Genomic DNA, 20970 nt, shown 5'->3' with positions numbered 1-20970 from the left:
CAGAAGGGCTCTTTTGGCTAAAATCATCTTGGTCTGCGGGTATGGTATCTAAAGTCTAGACTTTTATCCCTGGCCTTTAAAGGTAAGTATTTATTGGGCCCAGACTTTTACATAATTTTGATGTTAGAGCTTTAAAATTTTATTTGCAAGCTACTAAAGACTTTGTCAATCTTCTAATTTATTTGTTTTGTATTCTGGTAAACGGAAAGATCAGAAGGCTACTGCGGTATCCTTGTCTTTTTGGTTGAGGAGTTAGCTTTGTATGGCTTACTTGGAGACGGGTCAACAACCACCCACTAAAATTACTGATCATTCTACTCGTTCAGTCTCCTCTTCCTGGGCCTTTAGGAATGAGGCTTCTGAGGAACAGATATGCAAGGAAGCGACTTGGCCATCTTTGCATACTTTTTACCAGATTCTTTCATTTTGACAGTTTTTGCCTAGGCAGAGACAGCTTTTGGCAGGGATCTTCTACAGGCAGTAGTTTCTGCTAATTGAAGGCCTGCCTCTCACTTTATTCTTTTCTTGTCTCACCCATTTTTTTTCGTGGACTCCACAGCTTGAGTATTGGTTCCCAAAAGTAAGGACCATGGACTCTCACTACCATTAGAAAGAAAAAATAATGTATTATTACCTGATAAATTAAATTTTTTAGTTGGTAGTGAGAGTCCACAGACAGATTTTGTTTCCTTGTTTGCATCTCGGTACCCTATGATCTTTCTTACTACCTTATTTCCTAGGCTATATAGCAATTTTGGAAGGAGAAGTAGGAGGGATAGTTAAAACTCTGGTGTAGGGTGTCTCTGCCTCCTCCTGCTGGCCATGTGATGTAATTTACAAAAGTAAGGACTGTGGAGTCTCACTACCAAGAAATAAATTAATTTATCATATTGGGAACATTATCAGTTAAGTCTCTGACCCTTCTCAGCCTTCTGGAAGCTCATGGGGTATTTTTGAGGGCACTTTTGATATTGCCCTTTAAGAAGACCAACATTTTTGGTGAGTGCAATATGTGGTTTGGTAGAGGTGGCTCCGGTTAGGCTGGGGACCATTGGTTTTTATGCTTAACTTTTTTACATGGACACCTGGCCAGGTGTACATTTTGCCCCTTCCACAAGATTAGGAAAATGTACCCATTCCAGAACAGAATGTGTGAAACAAACCCTAAGGTTGATGGTGCTATTTCCACTCTCGCCAAATGCACAACTATTCATATGGAGAATAACATTTCATTTAGATACCCAATGGACTGCAAATTAGAGTCTTTCATAAAGAAACTTTCTCCAAACAGGTCTTTTACTTAGACCAGCTGTTTCTATCACCTGTGTGACTCTCTAGCCAAAATGGTGGCAGACAATTCCTCTACCGAGTATTTACAAATTGCATTAAGGCCTTTAAAATGACTCAAGCATTTATGTGATGCTGTAATGGAGTTCTCTGTCTCTCCCTGCAGAGAACTCCATTGCCATGTAGTGGGGCTTATGGTAAGCGCTTTAGTCACGGTTTCTTTGTCTGCTTTCATTTACGTCCCCTTCAACTATCCATGCTCAGTCAGTGGTCAAAGAATTATCTACTTTTGGAGCAACAAATCGCGGAAACAGCCCTGTGTAGACTGAGAAACGCGTTGCTTTTTATTAAAGATTGTTTTGATTTTATACATACACTTGCTGTATTCTGGACTTTGTTCTAACACCACCTGTGGATTGGAGTGTAACCCGTGCACCAACTGAGATCAGTCAGCTGGACAGCCTGTTTGGATTGCACTTGGAGGTGCTTTTGATGATGCAAGTGTGACCTATAACATTGCACTGAATTGAGTCAAACTGTGCTAGGCTATTGTGGTTCCATTATTTTTCTCTATATAGAAACACACTGGTTGCCATTTTGGATTTGACCTCTGAAGCTGCTTGCCTGTATACAGTTAGCTAGACAACTGAAGTGCGTGCCAGCCTGCCCTTTTAGCACCATCTGGTGCCATTTGCTTTGGAATAGCCACTTGCTATATTTGTTTCTGTTTTTGTTTTAATGGCACTAGGCCATTTGGCGCCTCTGTGTTTTCTTCTTCCAGATTGTTTGCATCATCAGGATCCTGACCATCCTATGACAGAGCTGCATTACTTTCCCTATGAGTGCTTTTGGACTTTTATTTTGTACATTCTTTATTGTTCACTATATATATATATATATATATGTGTTTGGTTTTTGAAGAGCGCCCCCTAGAGGAGACTTGGGTATCTTTTCTTCGTGCGTCATGGGCCATTGTCACTACAGATGCCAGTCTGTTAGGGTGTGGGCAGGCTTGAATTCTCGAAGAGTGCAAGGGGTTTGGTCTACTTTAGAGGCAAGGTTACCAATAAACATTCTGGAACTTCAAATGATTCTTCAGGGCTGGCCTCTGTTGAAGGAGGATAAATGTATCCGCTTCCAGTTGGACAATATCACAGTGGTGGCCTATGCAAGTACCTCCTTGATAATTTCTAGTCTACTGGCCATGCAGGAAGTCCCTTAAATTCTGTCCTGGGCAGAGAGTAATCAGTGCTCCCTGTCAGCGATTCATATACCAGGTGTGTACAACTGGGAGGCAGATTACCTCAGCCGTCAATCAGTTCATCCAGGAGAATGGTCTTTCCATCAGGGCATATTCAATCAGTTGATGATCAAATGGGGTCTACCAGACAGATCTGATGGCTTCCCACTTAAATCGCAAACTTCCAAAGTGTTGTGTAAGATCAAGAGATCCTAGGGCTCACATGATGTTCGCTTTGGTATGCCCATGGGAATTCCATCTTGGATACCTGTTTCCTCCGTTTGTTCTTCTTTCCGAGAGTCATTGCTCGGCTCAAACAGGAGTTTCCATCAATGATATTAATTGCTCCAGGCTGGCCCCACAGGACCTGATATGCGGGCCTAGTACAGATGTCGTCAACGCTTCCATGGTGTCTTCCTCTGAGACAAGCCCTGTTATCACAAGGTCCTCTTTTTCCATAAGGACCTCAAATCTCTAAATTGTACCGCGTGGAGGTTAAACGCCTAGTTTTGAGACAGAGGATTTTCAGATTCTGTGATTGACACTCTGTTACAGGATAGGAAACCTGTGACTCAAAGGATTTACCACAAGATTTGTAAAACATATTTTGTGTTGTGCTCTTCTAAAGGATTCTATTGGTGTTCTTTTCGGATCCCAAGAATTCTTCGGTTCTTACTAGATTGGCTTGACAATGGTTTATCAGCTAGTTCAACTAGCTAGGCAACATACATACATCTCTATCTCCTGTAGAAAGAGATGTTAAGATTTATCAGATATATGCTTTCAAATCTAACAAGCATAACATCATTTTATGATAGTCTCCTTGAATTTATTTTAGTCATCAGATTAATTGAATTATCTATCTATAAAGTACCAGAAAACACTGTACCGCTCTCTATAGAGGTCCGTACAAACAAGAGACATTGGCCTACATTCAGTAAACTGATTAAATTAATTTCATGGTAAAAGGTTGGCACATCTTCCAACTCAAACTGTGAAATTCATAAAGATTTGTCAGTCACAAGTTGTGAATTAAGCTATATTTATGTCATAACCGTTCACTTCACAAAAAAATGGCTTAAAAACATAACGAACAAATTAAAGCCATAAAACACAACCACAATAGTCCACTCTAATGTATGCAAAAAAAAAAAACTTAAAACCAGTTTTAAAGGGACATGAAACCCAAAATATTTATTTCATGATTTTTTAAACATTCTAATTTACTTATCATCGAATTTGCTTCATTCTTTAGATATCGTTTGTTGACGAAAAAGTAATGCACATGGGTGAGCCAATCACATAAGGTAACTATGTGTAGCCACCAATCAGCAGCTACTAAACCTATTTAGATATGCCTTTCAACAAAGGATATCAAGAGAATGAAGCAAATTAGATAATAGAAGTAAATTGGATAGTTGTTTAAAATTGCATGCTCTTTCTAAATCACAAAAGAAAAATGAGTTTCGTGCCCCTTTTTAGTCAAAATTAAACTTTTGTGATTCAGATACAAATAAACTAGACTTTGTTTACTTTTTCATGCTCTAATGAAATTTGCTCTGTTTTCATGTATTTTTCATTTGCTGTAATCCTATAGAAATATAGTCATGCTAGAATGTAATGTTGTTTTTATAATTGCAGACAATCCTGGTTCAGACTTGGTATCCAATCACTGTGGCAACAAATTCAAGAGAACAAAAGAAAATTCTGGCAAAATATTTGCTTGACACTTCTGGTAGCTTGGAAGGATTAGAGTATAAATTACATGACTTTGGCTACAGAGGAGTCTCTTCACAGGAGGTAACAATATTTTTAAGTTCCTTTTGATAGGGTTCCTAAAATATAAATATTGATGAATATGGTATTGCAAGGGTTTCCAAACAGAGATAGAAACGGGGCATTTCAATTTTAAATAAAAGCGTTTTTGCAGTATACTTCCAATAAGCGAAAAAGCTTCTAGTAAAAGCTATTACGTTTTTTCAGCAACATATGCAAATATGCTGTGAGGAATATCAAATGTGGCGGCGCTGTATCACTTCAGGGGATGCAAGCTGCTCTTTTGCTCTGTGAAAACTGCCTTCTTTCACCTCCAAAATAAAAATCTCACAATGGTGTAGTACGTTTCAAATAAAATGGTAGGCACACAAACAGGCCATACTCACAGTAATGGAGACAGAAAGAAGAGAGCGCCTAATGGTGTGATATCGTACTGGTAAGTGAAAAACCCAGAGGGAACAGCAAACGATGAAAAGGTACTCACAAAAGAGTTGGCACTAGCAATTAGTGCATACGAGCAGGCTGACCTTTTACAGCAGTCATTGCGCTGCGGGATAGATCCTGCCTGTTATCCGCCGAAAGCAATAGCGGGCTGGTCCTGGGAGCTGCAAAAGGGGAAATCCCTCTATCACACCATTAGGCGCTCTCTTCTTTCTGTCTCCATTTCTTAGATCACCCGACTCGCCACCGGCTTCGAAGAGGAGCTGCCTTCACTTCTGAACTGTTTGGTGATTGCACCAATATTTTTTTAACACTCACACTCAGTACTTTTATGTTTCGTCTTTTTTCTACTGAATAATTGTTTTGTTTTTGTTTTTTTGTATTGAATTATCCAATTTTTTTTTTACACTATTGATCCAGGTTTTAATCACCGGACCTTATCACTTTTTTATTTGTGGTAAACACACCATTGAATATTCCATTGTTCTATTACTTTTGAACACTAAAATGTTTATATTTGCACTGGTTATGATACTTTTTATGCATATGATTTAGGGTTTATAGCACTCTCCTTATTACATTGTTTCGCAACTTGCATTGATTGTTTATTTTTAGCACTTGTTGTTCATCATATGTACTGTTTTTTTAGTTTGTTATTTCTCATAGCACATTTTGTTGTTTTATTACATTTATAAGCGTACCCTATTGTATGCTTGTTTGCATACTCTTTTTAAACACATACTCACAGTAGCCTACTCCAGCTTGCTTTGACATATATTAATTTTATGCTCTTGAGAGAGGCTTGTTTTGCTGAAACGCGTTGAGCTATATTTGAATAAAATCTAAAGCTGCATCTGAAGATACCCTTGTGATGTCTTTAATAAAAGGCTGAATTAAAACTGAAATCCTGTGAGAGTGACCTGTCTGTGCGCCGACCATTTTATTTGAAACGTGCTACACCATTGTAAGCTTTTTATTTTGAAGGTGAAAGAAGGCAGGTTTCACAGTGAAAAAGAGCAGCTTGCATCCCCTGAGGTTATACAGTGCCGCCACATTTGATATTTCTTGTTTCTGGATACGGTCTGGGAGGACTGGGGCTGGCAACGAGCATCTGAAGGGAAGTGCTAACATAGCTTCATACTTTACTGCTATTTACAAATATGCTGTGAGAGCCTGTGCATCAGTGTTAAAGCTCCGAAGGCTGTTAGTGGGGCGTATTATGTCTAAAGACCTAATTTGTGTCATCCAAGCCGATGCTTTAACCGAATATATGTGCGTATGCTGATAAAACTTTTACTAGAAGCAATGAAACAGAAATGGTTTATAATATTGGAAAGCATTAATCTGTTCCCCAATCAGATGCTGTATTTCATTCTGTATGCGTTACATAAAAAATCACTAATTAGTCATATGCATTGGGCTATTTGTTGGCAAACAAATGCTGAATATAGCCATTTCCTGAGCTGGATTTGTCCTTTCGAAAGTACAACATACTAAGATCTGGATTTGCACAGATCTTAGTGTATCACACTTTCACATGAAGAAATCCGGCTCTGAAAATAGCCAAATGCTGCTGGTGGTGGCCATATTTGTCATGCCAAATAACAATAGATGCTAACACCACTCCCTATCAGAAATTCTTATCAAACTATTTAAGATAATAAATAAATATAAATATATATACTTTTAATTTAAGAATAATAGAATTATGTTTTGGGAGCTTGCCTTTATAGTGCCACTGCTTATGGGTGTATTTGGACATATTTGCTAACGAATAGTCAGAATGCACATGCCTGTAACTGCATTAATCTGGAAAGCATTAATCTGTTCCCCAATCAGATGCTGTATTTCATTCTGTATGCGTTACATAAAAAATCACTAATTAGTCATATGCATTGGGCTATTTGTTGGCAAACAAATGCTGAATATAGCCATTTCCTGAGCTGGATTTGTCCTTTCGAAAGTACAACATACTAAGATCTGGATTTGCACAGATCTTAGTGTATCACACTTTCACATGAAGAAATCCGGCCACTGCTTATGGGTGTATCTGCCACTGCTTATGGGTGTATTTGGACATATTTGCTAACGAATAGTCAGAATGCACATGCCTGTAACTACGTTTCAAAGTCAAAAGGCAGCATGAGTTCAAATGAGTGTCCTGAAAGCTCTGTGGCCACCAGTTCCCCACATCAGTATGCATCTGTCAAGATATTGATTGATCAGCCAATATAAATCTGCATGTTTCTTTTTGGGGGTTTTTAAATACCCAATACTTCTCTGTGCAGGGATCAGTGTTACTGTGATATAATTATATTATAAAGTTATATAGTTCTGTTTTTTAATCTGCTATAAATCAGCATAATATGCAAATTAGAAATGATTTCCCTCTAATATATTGTGTATTGTATTTACTTTAAGACTGCAGGAATTGGTGCATCTGCTCACTTGGTAAATTTTAAAGGAACAGACACTGTAGCAGGGATTGGATTAATAAAGCGATACTATGGTACAAAAGACCCAGTTCCAGGATTTTCTGTCCCAGCAGCTGAACACAGGTAGAACTTTTTTTTTTTTTTTTTTTAAAATTCTGAACAATATATAAATTGCTACATTATGATGAGTGGCTGTTGTGCCAACGTCACTGGATTTTGGTTATTGCACAAAAAATTGTGGTCTACAAATTAAGTTCTTTTGGGCAGTTTTTTTAAAACCTAGGACTTTTTTTTTTTTTTTTTTTAATTTTTATGGTTACAATATGGTATGTTTTTTAAAAAGGGCAATTGTAATCCTGTTTAATTAAAAACGCGTTTGTAATCAGAGGTCATTTAAAACATTTCTGATTGGTTCTATTCTCTACTTTTTTTGTCCTAGTATAAAACATTTAATATACAGCTGCAATAATTTGTAAGAGTTGTAATCACCTATTCCATACCTGGATCAGTAGAAAATGTCACACTAAGAGTAATTTTATTCTCATTAGTCATTAGTTTTACTGATGGTAAATGCAAGGTACAGCACACACAAGTGATATCTACCTTAATTAAAAAAGTGTCTTGAGATTGATTCTATATTTAGATGTTGATTAAAGTTAAGCAGTCCAGCCTGATATAGCAGCTCATCGGCCGATGTGTGTGTGTGTAGATAGATATAGAGATAGATAGATAGATAGATAGATAATCAAGATAAGGATAAGCACTCACTGGATTTAAGTACAATAACTATTTATTGGTAGTGACGTTTCGGGGCATTCACCCCTTCCGTCTGAGGAAGGGGTGAATGCCCCGAAACGTCACTACCAATAAATAGTTATTGTACTTAAATCCAGTGAGTGCTTTTCCTTATCTTGATTGAATAGCACCCTGGTCTGTGTTTGGGTTGGCGAGTGAGAGTGCACTTACTTGGAATATATATATATATATATATATATATATATATATATATATATATATATATATATATATATATATATATATATATATATATATATATATATATATATATATATATATATATATATATATACTCAGTATTTCACGCTTTGAGTAGGAAATGTCAATCACCCCAAACGAATGGGTGTTGGGGTATTTGATCTGGTCACTTCGAAAGTGGCGGAAAGGAAAAATAAGTCGTTTCTACTTCAATATGTAGCGACAGGTTCGCTTATGATCCACATAGCCAATAAATTTACCCCAAAAAGTAAGCAAGAATCTAAACACGATTGTCTTTTCGCTGCAATTCTTTGCTATCTGCTTGCTGGCGAGCACCATTAAAAACAATATAGGAAATAGAGCCAGACAGCAGTGAGGGGAGAAAAGTACTTGTATATGTATAATTTTTATTTTTGATTTCACCTTAATGTCTTTGAAGGCACACACACGACACCTTAAAGCAGGGGTGGGCAATTATTGGCCCTCCAGATGTTATAGACTACATCTCACATAATGTTGGCAAAGCATCATGGGAGATGTACTCCATAACATCTGGAAAGCCAATAGTGGCCCACCCCTGCCTTAAAGGGACATAATACTCATATGCTATCACTTGAAAGTGATGCAGCATAACTGTAAAAAGCTGACCGGAATATGACCTGAGCATCTCTATGTAAAAAGAACATTTTTACCTCCCAAATTTTTTCAGCTCACCAGAGTAAATGCTGTGTAAACAGTTATACTTCAGCTGCTGTCGAACTGCAAGTCGGAAAAAAAATAGCCAATCAGCATCAGCAGTGCTGAGGTAATGCTTTGCTGTGATCTCATGAGATTTCATAGGACTTCCTTAAACTGAACAGGAAAATAACATAACTGTACCTGCACATACCAGATGCACGCTCCCTTTCAAGTCCTGGGACATATATATTATATACGCAGTCCTTCTGTACTCCTATGCTGACTCTAGTGTTGTGAACACAGACATTATATTTTGTAAAGGTAGCTGCTCCTGTTTTTCAGCACAATAACAGCCTGGGGTAAAGATCGTGAAAAGGATGCATTTGAGCATATTGTGACACAGTTTTCCTCCGTACCAGTCTCTGTGGTCAGTGATAGCTACGACATTTACAATGCATGTGAGAAAATCTGGGGGGAGGATTTAAGGCATTTAATAGAGTCGAGAAGTGCGGCGGCACCATTAATAGTTCGACCGGATTCTGGAAATCCTCTTGATACGGTATTAAAGGTAAGATGTTCTGAGGCTCGGGCTTGTATAGGATTTACTTATATTCTATTTCAGATGTAACAACAGTTAACTTTTATTTTACAGGTTTTGGAAATTTTGGGAAGGAAATTTCCTGCTGAAGAAAATTCAAGAGGATATAAAGTTTTGCCTCCTTACCTTCGGGTAATACAAGGAGATGGTGTTGATATAAATACACTTCAAGAGGTAACGTGCACTAATATTGTCAGTTGCCAAACTTCCAGAACATAAAGTCTACAGCACAAATTTAAATGAAACCCAAACTTTTTCTTTTTATTTTTTTTTCTTTCATGATCAGACAGACCAGACTAATTTTTTTTAAACCACTTTCCAGTTTTACTTCTATTAACAAATTTGCTGTGTTCATTGTATTCTTTGTTAAAGAGATACCTAGGTAGGTAGTGTGCACATGACGGGGAAAATGCTACCATCTATGCTTTTCCAAATGTAAAACATGCACGCTCCTGAGCTTACCTCCTTGCTTATCAACAAGGGATATAAAAAGAAGGAAGAACTTATAATAGAAATAAATTGAAAAGTTGTTTAAAATGACAGGCTTTATCTAAACCAAGAAAAAAAAACTTTTATGTCTCTTTTTAAAGGGACACTCAAGTCAAAATGAAACTTTCATTATTCAGAAAGAGCATGCAATTTTAAACAACTTTCCAATTTACTTCCATTAACAAAATGTGCACAGTCTTTTTACATTTAAACTTTCTGAGTCACCAGCTCCTACTGAGCATGTGGAAGAATTCACAAAACATGCGTGTATGCATTTGTGATTGGCTGATGGCTGTCACATGGTACAGGGGAGTGGAAATGGACATAATTTTATTTTTTTAAAATTGTCAGAAAAAAAAATCTACTGCTCATTTGAAGTTCAGACTAAGTGCTATTGAATTGTCTTGTTATCTTGCATTTGTTGATTATGCAAATCTACTGTGTTGACTGGTCCTTTAAGGTAGGGTGACCAGACGTCCCCGGATTGAGGTGACTGTCCCCGGACAGATTATGTCCCCGGAAGACAGATGGTCTGTACCGCTCCTGTTACAAAACATTCTCACATCTTCAGCACGTTCAGCTGGCCAGGGGCGGAGCTACTACTAGCGGTGCAGAAGTTGCTATATTCAGTGCAATCGGCAGCACATGCACTGTGTGACTGTATTTTGTTCAGCAAGCACAAGCATTAACAAACTGTGCAGCATAGGTGGCAGCTCTGTAAGTAACACTATCCTACCATAGCTTTTTTAGTTGCACCTTAGCCCCGCCCATCTCTTCTTGCAGCACGCTAAACATGTATACAGTCTGTAATCCTGTACCATCAGCATGCAGGTCCAGGGAGAGGAGGTGAGAGGAGCTGGTGTTTTGATCCCTGACATGTGCTTGATTTAAACTTCTCCCTCTGTGCTCTGGCCACACTCCGCTCAGGGATCTTTTCTTGCAATAAGGCTCTAATTGAACAGAGTTTAGGTGAGGGATGAGGCACACAGACAGCAAGAGACACTAGAATAACCTGGAGCCAGGTTATATTTTATATTATATTGCCCCCTGTGTCCTTTTGCATCTGCCACCAGCCGGTGAACCCTGATGCTTCCTGAGCTGTCAGTGAGATAAACACTGCAAGTCCTCATTGCCTGTCAAGCCTCTATCACTATTTTCTTAATTAGTAGGAAGATATTTTTAATTGCTGTATTTTATTTTTATAACATTGTTTCCCTGATCTCCTAATTCTCCCAACCAAAATGTTATTACACCCCATACTATCACCCAATTTGTAAGCAACTGTGGAGTACCCTGTGCTAATAAAATAGTTTTTTACCATTTGCCAATAAAAAAAAAAAATGTCCCCGGATTTCATTTTAAAAATATGGTCACCTTACTTTAAGGAGAAGTAATGCATTATGTTTCATTATTGTATAGAAAAGGCTGTGGCTCAGGTCAGTAGAGATGTGTAGTGCTTTGTTTGACCTCCTCCAATATGTTTTGCTACATTACTTTTTTAATTTGGCTAGGTATAATCATTAGGTTGTTTTTCACGTGGGAAAAGTAAAGCGTATATCCTATTTGTTCATCAAGAGATTAAAAAGAATCTACTGTTGCATAACGCTTTTTATTAAAGGACCACTCAATGCAGTAAATCTGCATAATAAAAAAACAATGATTTCTCTTAAGTGTGTTCAGTCCACGGGTCATCCATTACTTATGGGATATATTCTCCTTCCCAACAGGAAGTTGCAAGAGGATCACCCAAGCAGAGCTGCTATATAGCTCCTCCCCTCACATGTCATATCCAGTCATTCTCTTGCAACCCTCAACAAAGAAGGAGGTCCCGAGAGGAGTTGGAGTTTTTACTTAACTATTCTTCAATCAAAAGTTTGTTATTTTAAATGGCACCGGAGTGTGCTGTTTTTCTATCTCAGGCAGTATTTGGAAGAAGAAACTGCCTGCGTTTTCTATGATCTTAGCAGGCGTAACTAAGATCCACTGGCTGTTCTCGACATTCTGAGGAGTGGGGTAACTTCAGAAAATGGGAATAGCATGCGGGGTCCCCCGCAAATGAGGTATGTGCAGTACAATATTTTCTGGGAATGGAATTGACTAAGAAAACACTGCTGTTACCCGTATGATGTAAGTACAGCCTTAAATGCAGTAGTAGTGACTGGTATCAGGCTGATAAATGTATGCACAGTAGAGTTATTTTCTAGGGACTAGAATTTGACTGAGAAAATACTGTTAATACTGAAATAATGCTTAAGCCTTATCTGCAGTGGAAGCGACTGGTAGCAGGCTTAGTGATAACTTTGCATGACATTAAAAAAGTTTGTTTTTAAAATGTTTACTGGCATGTTATTCGTTTTGTGAGGTACTTTGGTGATAAATCCTTTTGGGCATGATTTTTTTCCACATGGCTAACGTATATTTCTGCATAGAAACGGTTATATCGGGTCTCCCACTGTTGTAAATGAGTGGGAGGGGCCTTTTTTAGCGCCTTGTTGCGCAGTTAAAATTCTAGCACAGTCTTCCTGCTTCTTCCTCCTTGATCCAGGACGTCTCTAGAGAGCTCAGGGGTCTTCAAAATTCGTTTTTGAGGGAGGTAATCAGTCACAGCAGACCTGTGACAGTGTGTTTGACTGTGATAAAAGCGTTAAATCTTAATTTGATATCCGTTTTTGGGTACTGAGGGGTTAATCATCCTTTTGCTAATGGGTGCAATCCTCTGCTAATTAATACATTTAAAGAATTGTTGACTATAACTGAACTAGTTCTTTGTTATTCAATTGTGTTTTAAAAAAAAAAAAAAAAAGCGCTGCAGCGTTTTTATATTGCTTGTAAACTTATTAAAGTAATTTCCAATTTTGCTAGCTTCATTGCTAGTCTGTTTAAACATGTCTGATACAGAGGAATCTGCTTGTTCATTATGTTTAAAAGCCGATGTGGAGCCCAATAGAAATATGTGTACCAATTGTATTGATATTACTTTGAATAAAAGTCAATCTGTACCGATAAAGAAATTATCACCAGACAACGAGGGGGAAGTTATGCCGTCTAACTCTCCTCACGTGTCAGTACCTTCGTCTCCCGCTCGGGAGGTGCGTAAGATTGAGGCACCAAGTACATCAATGCCCTTACAAATCACTTTACATGATATGGCTAATGTTATGAAAGAAGTATTATACAATATGCCCGAGTTAAGAGGCAAGCGCGACAGCTCTGGGTTAAGGACAGAGCGCGCCGATGACACGAGAGCCATGTCTGATACTGCGTCACAATTTGCAGAACATGAGGACGGAGAGCTTCATTCTGTGGGTGACGGTTCTGATTCGGGGAGACCGGATTCAGAAATTTTAAATTTAAGCTTGAGAACCTCCGTGTGTTGCTAGGGGAGGTGTTAGCGGCTCTGAATGATTGTGACACGGTGGCAATCCCAGAGAAATTATGTAGGCTGGATAAATACTATGCGGTACCGGTGTGTACTGACATTTTTCCTATACCAAAGAGGCTTACAGAGATTATTAGCAAGGAGTGGGATAGACCCGGTGTGCCTTTTTCCCCTCCTCCGATATTTAGAAAAATGTTCCCTATAGACGCCACCACACGAGACTTATGGCAGACGGTCCCTAAGGTGGATGGAGCAGTTTCTACTTTAGCCAAGCGTACCACTATCCCGGTAGAGGATAGCTGTGCTTTCTCAGATCCAATGGATAAAAAATTAGAGGGTTACCTTAAGAAAATGTTTGTTCAACAAGGTTTTATATTACAGCCTCTTGCATGCATTGCGCCTGTCACTGCTGCAGCGGCATTCTGGTTTGAGTCTCTGGAAGAGGCGATTCGCACAGCACCATTGGATGAATCTTTGAGCAAGATTAGAACCCTTAAGCTGGCTAATGCGTTTGTTTTGGATGCCGTAGTGCATTTAACCAAACTTACGGCTAAGAATTCCGGATTCGCCATACAGGCGCGCAGAGCGCTATGGCTTAAATCCTGGTCAGCAGATGTAACTTCTAAGTCTAAACTACTAAACATTCCTTTCAAAGGGCAGACCTTATTCGGGCCCGGCTTGAAGGAAATTATTGCTGACATTACTGGAGGTAAGGGCCACACCCTTCCTCAGGACAGGGCCAAATCAAAGGCCAAACAGTCTAATTTTCATGCCTTTCGTAATTTCAAGGCAGGAGCGGCATCAACTTCCTCCGCTCCAAAACGGCAAGGAGCTACTGCTCGTTACAGACAGGGTTGGAAAGGCAACCAGTCATGGAACAAGGGCAAGCAGGCCAGAAAGCCTACTTCCGCCCCTAAGACAGCATGAAGACAGGGCCCCCTTTCCGGAGACGGATCTAGTGGGGGGCAGACTTTCTCTCTTCGCCCAGGCTTGGGCAAGAGATGTACAGGATCCCTGGACGTTGGAGATTATATCTCAGGGATACCTTCTGGATTTCAAAACTTCTCCTCCACAAGGGAGGTTTCATCTGTCAAGGTTATCAACAAACCTAGTAAAGAAAGAGGCATTTCTACAATGTGTACAAGACCTCTTAGTGATGGGAGTGATCCACCCAGTTCCGCGAACGGAACAGGGGCAAGGGTTTTATTCAAATCTGTTTGTGGTTCCCAAGAAAGAGGGAACCTTCAGACCAATCTTAGACTTAAAAATCTTAAACAAATTCCTAAGGGTTCCATCGTTCAAGATGGAAACCATTCGGACCATCCTACCCATGATCCAAGAGGGTCAATATATGACCACAGTGGACTTAAAGGATGCCTACCTTCACACACCGATTCACAAAGATCATTATCGGTACCTAAGGTTTGCCTTTCTAGACAGGCATTACCAGTTTGTAGCTCTTCCCTTCGGGTTAGCTACGGCCCCGAGAATTTTTACAAAGGTTCTGGGCTCACTTCTGGCGGTACTAAGACCGCGAGGCATAGCGGTGGCTCCGTACCTAGACGACATTCTGATACAAGCGTCAAGTTTTCAAAATGCAAAGTCTCATACAGAGATGGTTCTAGCATTTCTGAGGTTGCATGGGTGGAAAGTGAACGTGGAAAAGAGTTCTGTTACCACTCACAAGGGTCCCTTTTCTAGGGACTCTTATAGATTCTGTAGAGATGAAGATTTACCTGACGGAGTCCAGGTTATCAAAGATTCTCAATGCTTGCCGTGTACTTCACTCCATTCCAAGCCCATCAGTAGCTCAGTGCATGGAAGTAATCGGCTTAATGGTCGCGGCAATGGACATAGTGCCATTTGCGCGCCTACATCTCAGACCGCTGCAACTATGCATGCTAAGTCAATGGAACGGGGATTACTCGGATCTGTCCCCTTTGCTAAACCTGGACAAGGAGACCAGAGATTCTCTTCTCTGGTGGTTGTCACGGGTTCATCTGTCCAAAGGAATGACTTTTCGCAGACCAGATTGGACGATTGTAACATCAGATGCCAGCCTACTAGGCTGGGGAGCAGTATGGAACTCCCTGAAGGCTCAGGGATTGTGGACTCAGGAGGAGAGACTCCTCCCGATAAACATTCTAGAATTAAGAGCAATATTCAATGCTCTTCTAGCTTGGCCTCGGTTAGCAACACTGAGGTTCATCAGATTTCAGTCGGACAACATCACGACTGTGGCTTACATCAATCATCAAGGGGGAACCAGGAGTTCCCTATCGATGTTGGAAGTCTCGAAGATAATTCGCTGGGCAGAGTCTCACTCTTGCCACCTGTCAGCGATCTACATCCCAGGCGTGGAGAACTGGGAGGCGGATTTTCTAAGTCGCCAGACCTTTCATCCGGGGAGTGGAAACTCCACCCGGAGGTATTTGCTCAACTGATTCGTCGTTGGGGCAAACCGGATCTGGATCTCATGGCATCTCGCCAGAACGCCAAGCTTCCTTGTTACGGATCCAGGTCCAGGGACCCGGGTGCGGTGCTGGTAGATGCACTAGCAGCCCCTTGGGTTTTCAACATAGCTTATGTGTTTCCACCTTTTCCGTTGCTACCTCGACTGATTGCCAGGATCAAACAGGAGAGATCATCGGTGATTCTGATAGCGCCTGCGTGGCCACGCAGGACCTGGTATGCAGACCTAGTGGACATGTCGTCCTGTCCACCATGGTCTCTACCCCTGAGGCAGGACCTTCTAATTCAGGGTCCTTTCAACCATCCAAACCTAATTTCTCGGAGGCTGACTGCTTGGAAATTGAACGCTTGATTCTATCAAAGCGTGGGTTTTCGGATTTGGTTATTGATACATTAATACAGGCTCGGAAACCTGTTACCAGAAAAATTTACCACAAGATATGGCGTAAATATTTATATTGGTGTGAATCCAAGAGTTACTCATGGAGTAAGGTTAGGATTCCTAGGATATTGCCTTTTCTACAAGAGGGTTTAGAAAAGGGCTTATCCGCTAGTTCACTAAAGGGACAGATTTCTGCTCTGTCTATTCTTTTACACAAGCGTCTGGCAGAGAATCCAGACGTCCAGACTTTTTGTAGGGCTTTGGCTAGGATTAAGCCTGTGTTTAAAACTGTTGCTCCTCCGTGGAGCTTAAACTTGGTTCTTAAAGTTCTTCAGGGTGTTCCGTTTGAACCCCTTCATTCCATTTATATTAAGCTTTTATCTTGGAAAGTTCTGTTTTTGATGGCTATTTCCTCGGCTCGAAGAGTCTCTGAGTTATCTGCCTTACATTGTGATTCCCCTTATCTGATCTTTCATTCAGACAAGGTAGTCCTGCGTACTAAACCTGGGTTTTTACCTAAGGTTGTTTCTAACAGGAATATCAATCAAGAGATTGTTGTTCCATCGTTATGCCCTAATCCTTCTTCAAAGAAGGAACGTCTTTTGCATAATCTAGACGTGGTTCGTGCCCTGAAGTTCTACTTACAGGCAACTAAAGATTTTCGACAAACTTCTTTGTTTGTCGTTTACTCTGGACAGAGGAGAGGTCAAAAGGCTTCGGCTACCTCTGTCTCTTTTTGGCTTCGTAGCATAATACGCTTAGCCTACGAGACTGCTGGACAGCAGCCTCCTGTAAAAATTACAGCTTATTCCACTAGAGCTGTGGCTTCCACCTGGGCCTTTAAGAATGAGGCCTCTGTTGAACAGATTTGCAAGGCTGCAACTTGGTCTTCACTTCATACTTTTTCCAAATTTTCCAAATTTGACACTTTTGCTTCTTCGGAGGCTGTTTTTGGGAGAAAGGTTCTACAGGCAGTGGTTCCTTCTGTTTAATGTTCCTGCCTTGTCCCTCCCATCATCCGTGTACTTTAGCTTTGGTATTGGTATCCCATAAGTAATGGATGACCCGTGGACTGAACACACTTAACAAGAGAAAACATAATTTATGCTTACCTGATAAATTTATTTCTCTTGTAGTGTGTTCAGTCCACGGCCCGCCCTGTCTTTTTGAGGCAGGTTCTAAATTTTAAATTATAACTCCAGTCACCACTGCACCCTATAGTTTCTCCTTTCTCGTCTTGTTTCGGTCAAATGACTGGATATGACATGTGAGGGGAGGAGCTATATAGCAGCTCTGCTTGGGTGATCCTCTTGCAACTTCCTGTTGGGAAGGAGAATATATCCCATAAGTAATGGATGACCCGTGGACTGAACACACTACAAGACAAATAAATTTATCAGGTAAGCATAAATTATGTTTTTGCTCTTTTGGTATTCTTTGTTGAAAGCTAAACCTAGGTAGCTATGCTAATGTCTAAGGCCTTGAAGGCCACCTCCTTATCTCAGTGCTATTTGACAGTGCTAGTTCATGTGTACCATACAAATAACTCCATGGGAGTGAGCAGAATGTTATAGGAGTCAGCACTGCTTGGCTAAAATGCAAGTCTGTCAAAAGAACTTGCATATTGGAGCAGTCTGCAGAGACTTGGATACAAGGTAATCACATAGGTAAAAAGTATATTAATTTAACCGTGTTTGTTATGCAAAATTGGATAATAAAGGGATTATCTATCTTTTTAAACAATAAAAATTCTGGAGTATACTGTCCCTTTAAATCTAGATTTTGTTCTTTCTAAGCCTGAAGTGGAATAACCGAATCCCTCCCTCCCCATGCACAATGGTTCAAATACCCTCTCCACAAAGTGAGGTCTGCATTATTTTTCCTTCTCATAATAGTGACAAATGAGCATCATATGAATTTGATTAGAATCGTCCAGTTTACCTGGAATATGATCTTTGTCTTGTTACAAAATGTAATACTTTGTTTAAACTTATAATATATTTTTTTATTTGTTGTTGTCCTTAGATTGTAGAAGGAATGAAAAAGCATAAATGGAGTATTGAAAACATAGCATTTGGATCTGGAGGAGCACTGCTGCAGAAACTGACCAGAGACCTTCTGAACTGTTCGTTTAAGTGCAGCTATGTGGTGACCAATGGCCTTGGGGTATGTCTTTAATACATTACTAAAAGGTGTATATTTGGCATGTTTTACTATGTCTGCAAATATTGCATCATCTTTTGTGGCATTTTGATAACATAGACCAGTAACCTTATTTGATCCTTTTTTTTTATTTTTATTATGAGAGCACAGTAATGCTTTGTGATATAAGAAATTAGACCATGATCTCCATTATTGATCTACGTATTCCAATGTAGATAATTGGTAGTGTCAATCAAATTAATTGAATAATGAATTTTGTCAATGCCTTTTTTTTTTATATTTTCACTTTTCTTTCAGATTAATGTTTTTAAGGATCCTGTTGCTGATCCAAATAAAAGGTCAAAGAAAGGGCGATTGTCTTTGCATAGAACCCCCAAAAATGATTATGTGACCCTAGAAGAAGGAAAAGGGGATCTGGAGGAGTATGGCCCAGTAAGTGTGTAAATGTTTTGCAGTACTTATTGTATAAGCACCAATTGTTAATGTAAGATGGTAAGAATGTTTTTGCACACTATAGAAATCGTTTTACCTGAAGATTTAAACTCTATCCACGAACCATGGTGCGTTATCATACATACAAGTCCTATGGTTTAAAGGGTCCTTTGATTAATTATAACTTGTACAGTGATCAACTGTTCTAATGATAGAATTAAAGGGACATGAAACACAATTTTTTTCATGATTCTAATAGAACATACAATTTTAAACAAATGTCCAATTTACTTCTGTTATCAATATTGCTTAATTCTCTTGATATCCTTTGTTGAAGGAGCAGCAATGCACTACTCAGAGATAGCGAAATGCATCGTGTAAAGCAATAAGATAATATGTGCATTGTTGCTCCTGAGCCTACCTAGATATGCTTATCGTCAAAGGATACTAAGCGAATAAAGCAAATTTAGACAATAGAAGTAAATAATTGCATGTTCTATCAAAATCAACTTAAATTTTGACTTTCTAGTCCTTTTTAAGACCCTCCATCTGAATGGGCAAGAACAGAGAAATGGGCTCCATAAGAGGACCCCTCCCTCAATATCAATATCAAATATAACCATTATGCAGTGGTCAGATTAAGTTATTTTTTTAAGAGCAATTAAAATTAAGTAGAATAAGACCATTTAAACATTTGCACCAAAAAATCCTAACTACACCCAAAAGATGCCTAGGTTTCAATAGCTCAATGATGAATGACGCATCCTTCCTCTTATTAATGGATTAGGACAAGCCTCTAAAAAACAAAATTTATGCTTACATGATAAATTTATTTCTCTTGTGGTGTATCCAGTCCACGGGTTCATCCATTACTTGTGGGATACCAATACCAAAGCTTTAGGACACGGATGAAGGGAGGGACAAGGCAGGCGCTTAAACGGAAGGCACCACTGCCTGTAAAACCTTTCTCCCAAAAATAGCCTCCAAAGAAGCAAAAGTATCGAATTTGTAGAATTTAGAAAGTGTGAAGCGAAGACCATGTCGCCGCCTTACAAATCTGTTCAACAGAGGCCTCATTTTTAAAAGCCCATGTGAAACCTACCGCTCTAGTGGAATGAGCTGTAATTCTTTCAGGAGGCTGCTGGCCAGCAGTCTCATAAGCTAAGCGGATTATGCTTCTCAGCCAAAAAGAAAGAAGTTGCCGAAGCCTTTTGGCCTCTCCTCTGTCCAGAGTAGTCAACAAACAAAGCAGATGTTTGACGAAAATCCTTCATAGCTTGTAAATAAAACTTTAAAGCACGAACCACATCAAGATTGTGTAAAAGACGTTCCTTCTTTGAGGAAGGATTAGGACATAATGAAGGAACAACAATCTCCTGATTGATATTCCTATTAGAAACAACCTTAGGAAGAAACCCAGGTTGGTTACTCAAAACTACCTTATCTGCATGGAAAATCAGATAAGGGGAATCACACTGTAAGGCAGATAGCTCAGAAACTCTTCGAGCCGAGGAGATAGCTACTAGAAACAGAACTTTCCAAGATAAAAGTTTAATATCTATGGAATGCAAAGGTTCAAACGGAACCCCTTGAAGAATTTTAAGAACTAAATTTAAACTCCATGGCGGAGCAACAGGTACTGTGCCTTTAAGAGAAAAAAACTACCACATAAACTGCAAAACAGTGTTAAAAAGTAGTAAACTCTACGAAATTTTTACAGTGTGTATAATGGATGATTAACCCCTTAGGCCCCAAACCGGATTAGAAAAACAGTAAAACCGTTAAAAAAAAAAAAACAGTCAAACACACTGCCACAGCTCTGCTGTGGCTCCTACCTGCCCTTAAACACAATTTTTGCAGGAAAAAAAACCCTCAATAGTGGTCCTAGATGCCAGAGGACTCCTTTAGGGAAGCTGGATGTCTCAGTCTGAGTATCAACTGCACATAAAGTGCGCGAAAATAGGCCCCTCCCACCATGCACTCAAAGTCAGAAGGCCTTAAAAAAGTACTCCTAGGAGTAATCTAGCTAGCCATGTGGAAAACTAGGCCCCAAATAAAGATTTATCACCCTCAGAGTAAAAAACGTTTTTCTATAAACCATGCAAACGTTTTTACACTAATTAATGTATTAACATAAATATTACCCTTTTTTGCAAGCATGATCCCAGTTGTTGTTAAATCACTATCAGGCTTACCTTAAAC

The 20970-nt window shown here is 39.4% G+C and overlaps 1 protein-coding gene across 1 annotated transcript in view; it reads left to right on the top strand.

The window, feature by feature from the left end:
• Window positions 1-20970, top strand: part of NAMPT (nicotinamide phosphoribosyltransferase) — a 96486-nt gene that overhangs the window by 49984 nt on the left and 25532 nt on the right. The window contains 6 exon segments of the mRNA XM_053716567.1: window positions 4169-4327; window positions 7166-7302; window positions 9196-9421; window positions 9506-9625; window positions 18199-18339; window positions 18634-18768. Coding sequence (XP_053572542.1) covers window positions 4169-4327; window positions 7166-7302; window positions 9196-9421; window positions 9506-9625; window positions 18199-18339; window positions 18634-18768 — 918 coding nt within the window.

This window comes from Bombina bombina, chromosome 6 (assembly GCF_027579735.1).
Source record: "Bombina bombina isolate aBomBom1 chromosome 6, aBomBom1.pri, whole genome shotgun sequence".
NCBI lineage: Eukaryota > Metazoa > Chordata > Amphibia > Anura > Bombinatoridae > Bombina > Bombina bombina.
The sequence above is the reverse complement of the archived record's forward strand: the minus strand, read 5'-3'. Positions and strand labels throughout refer to the sequence as shown.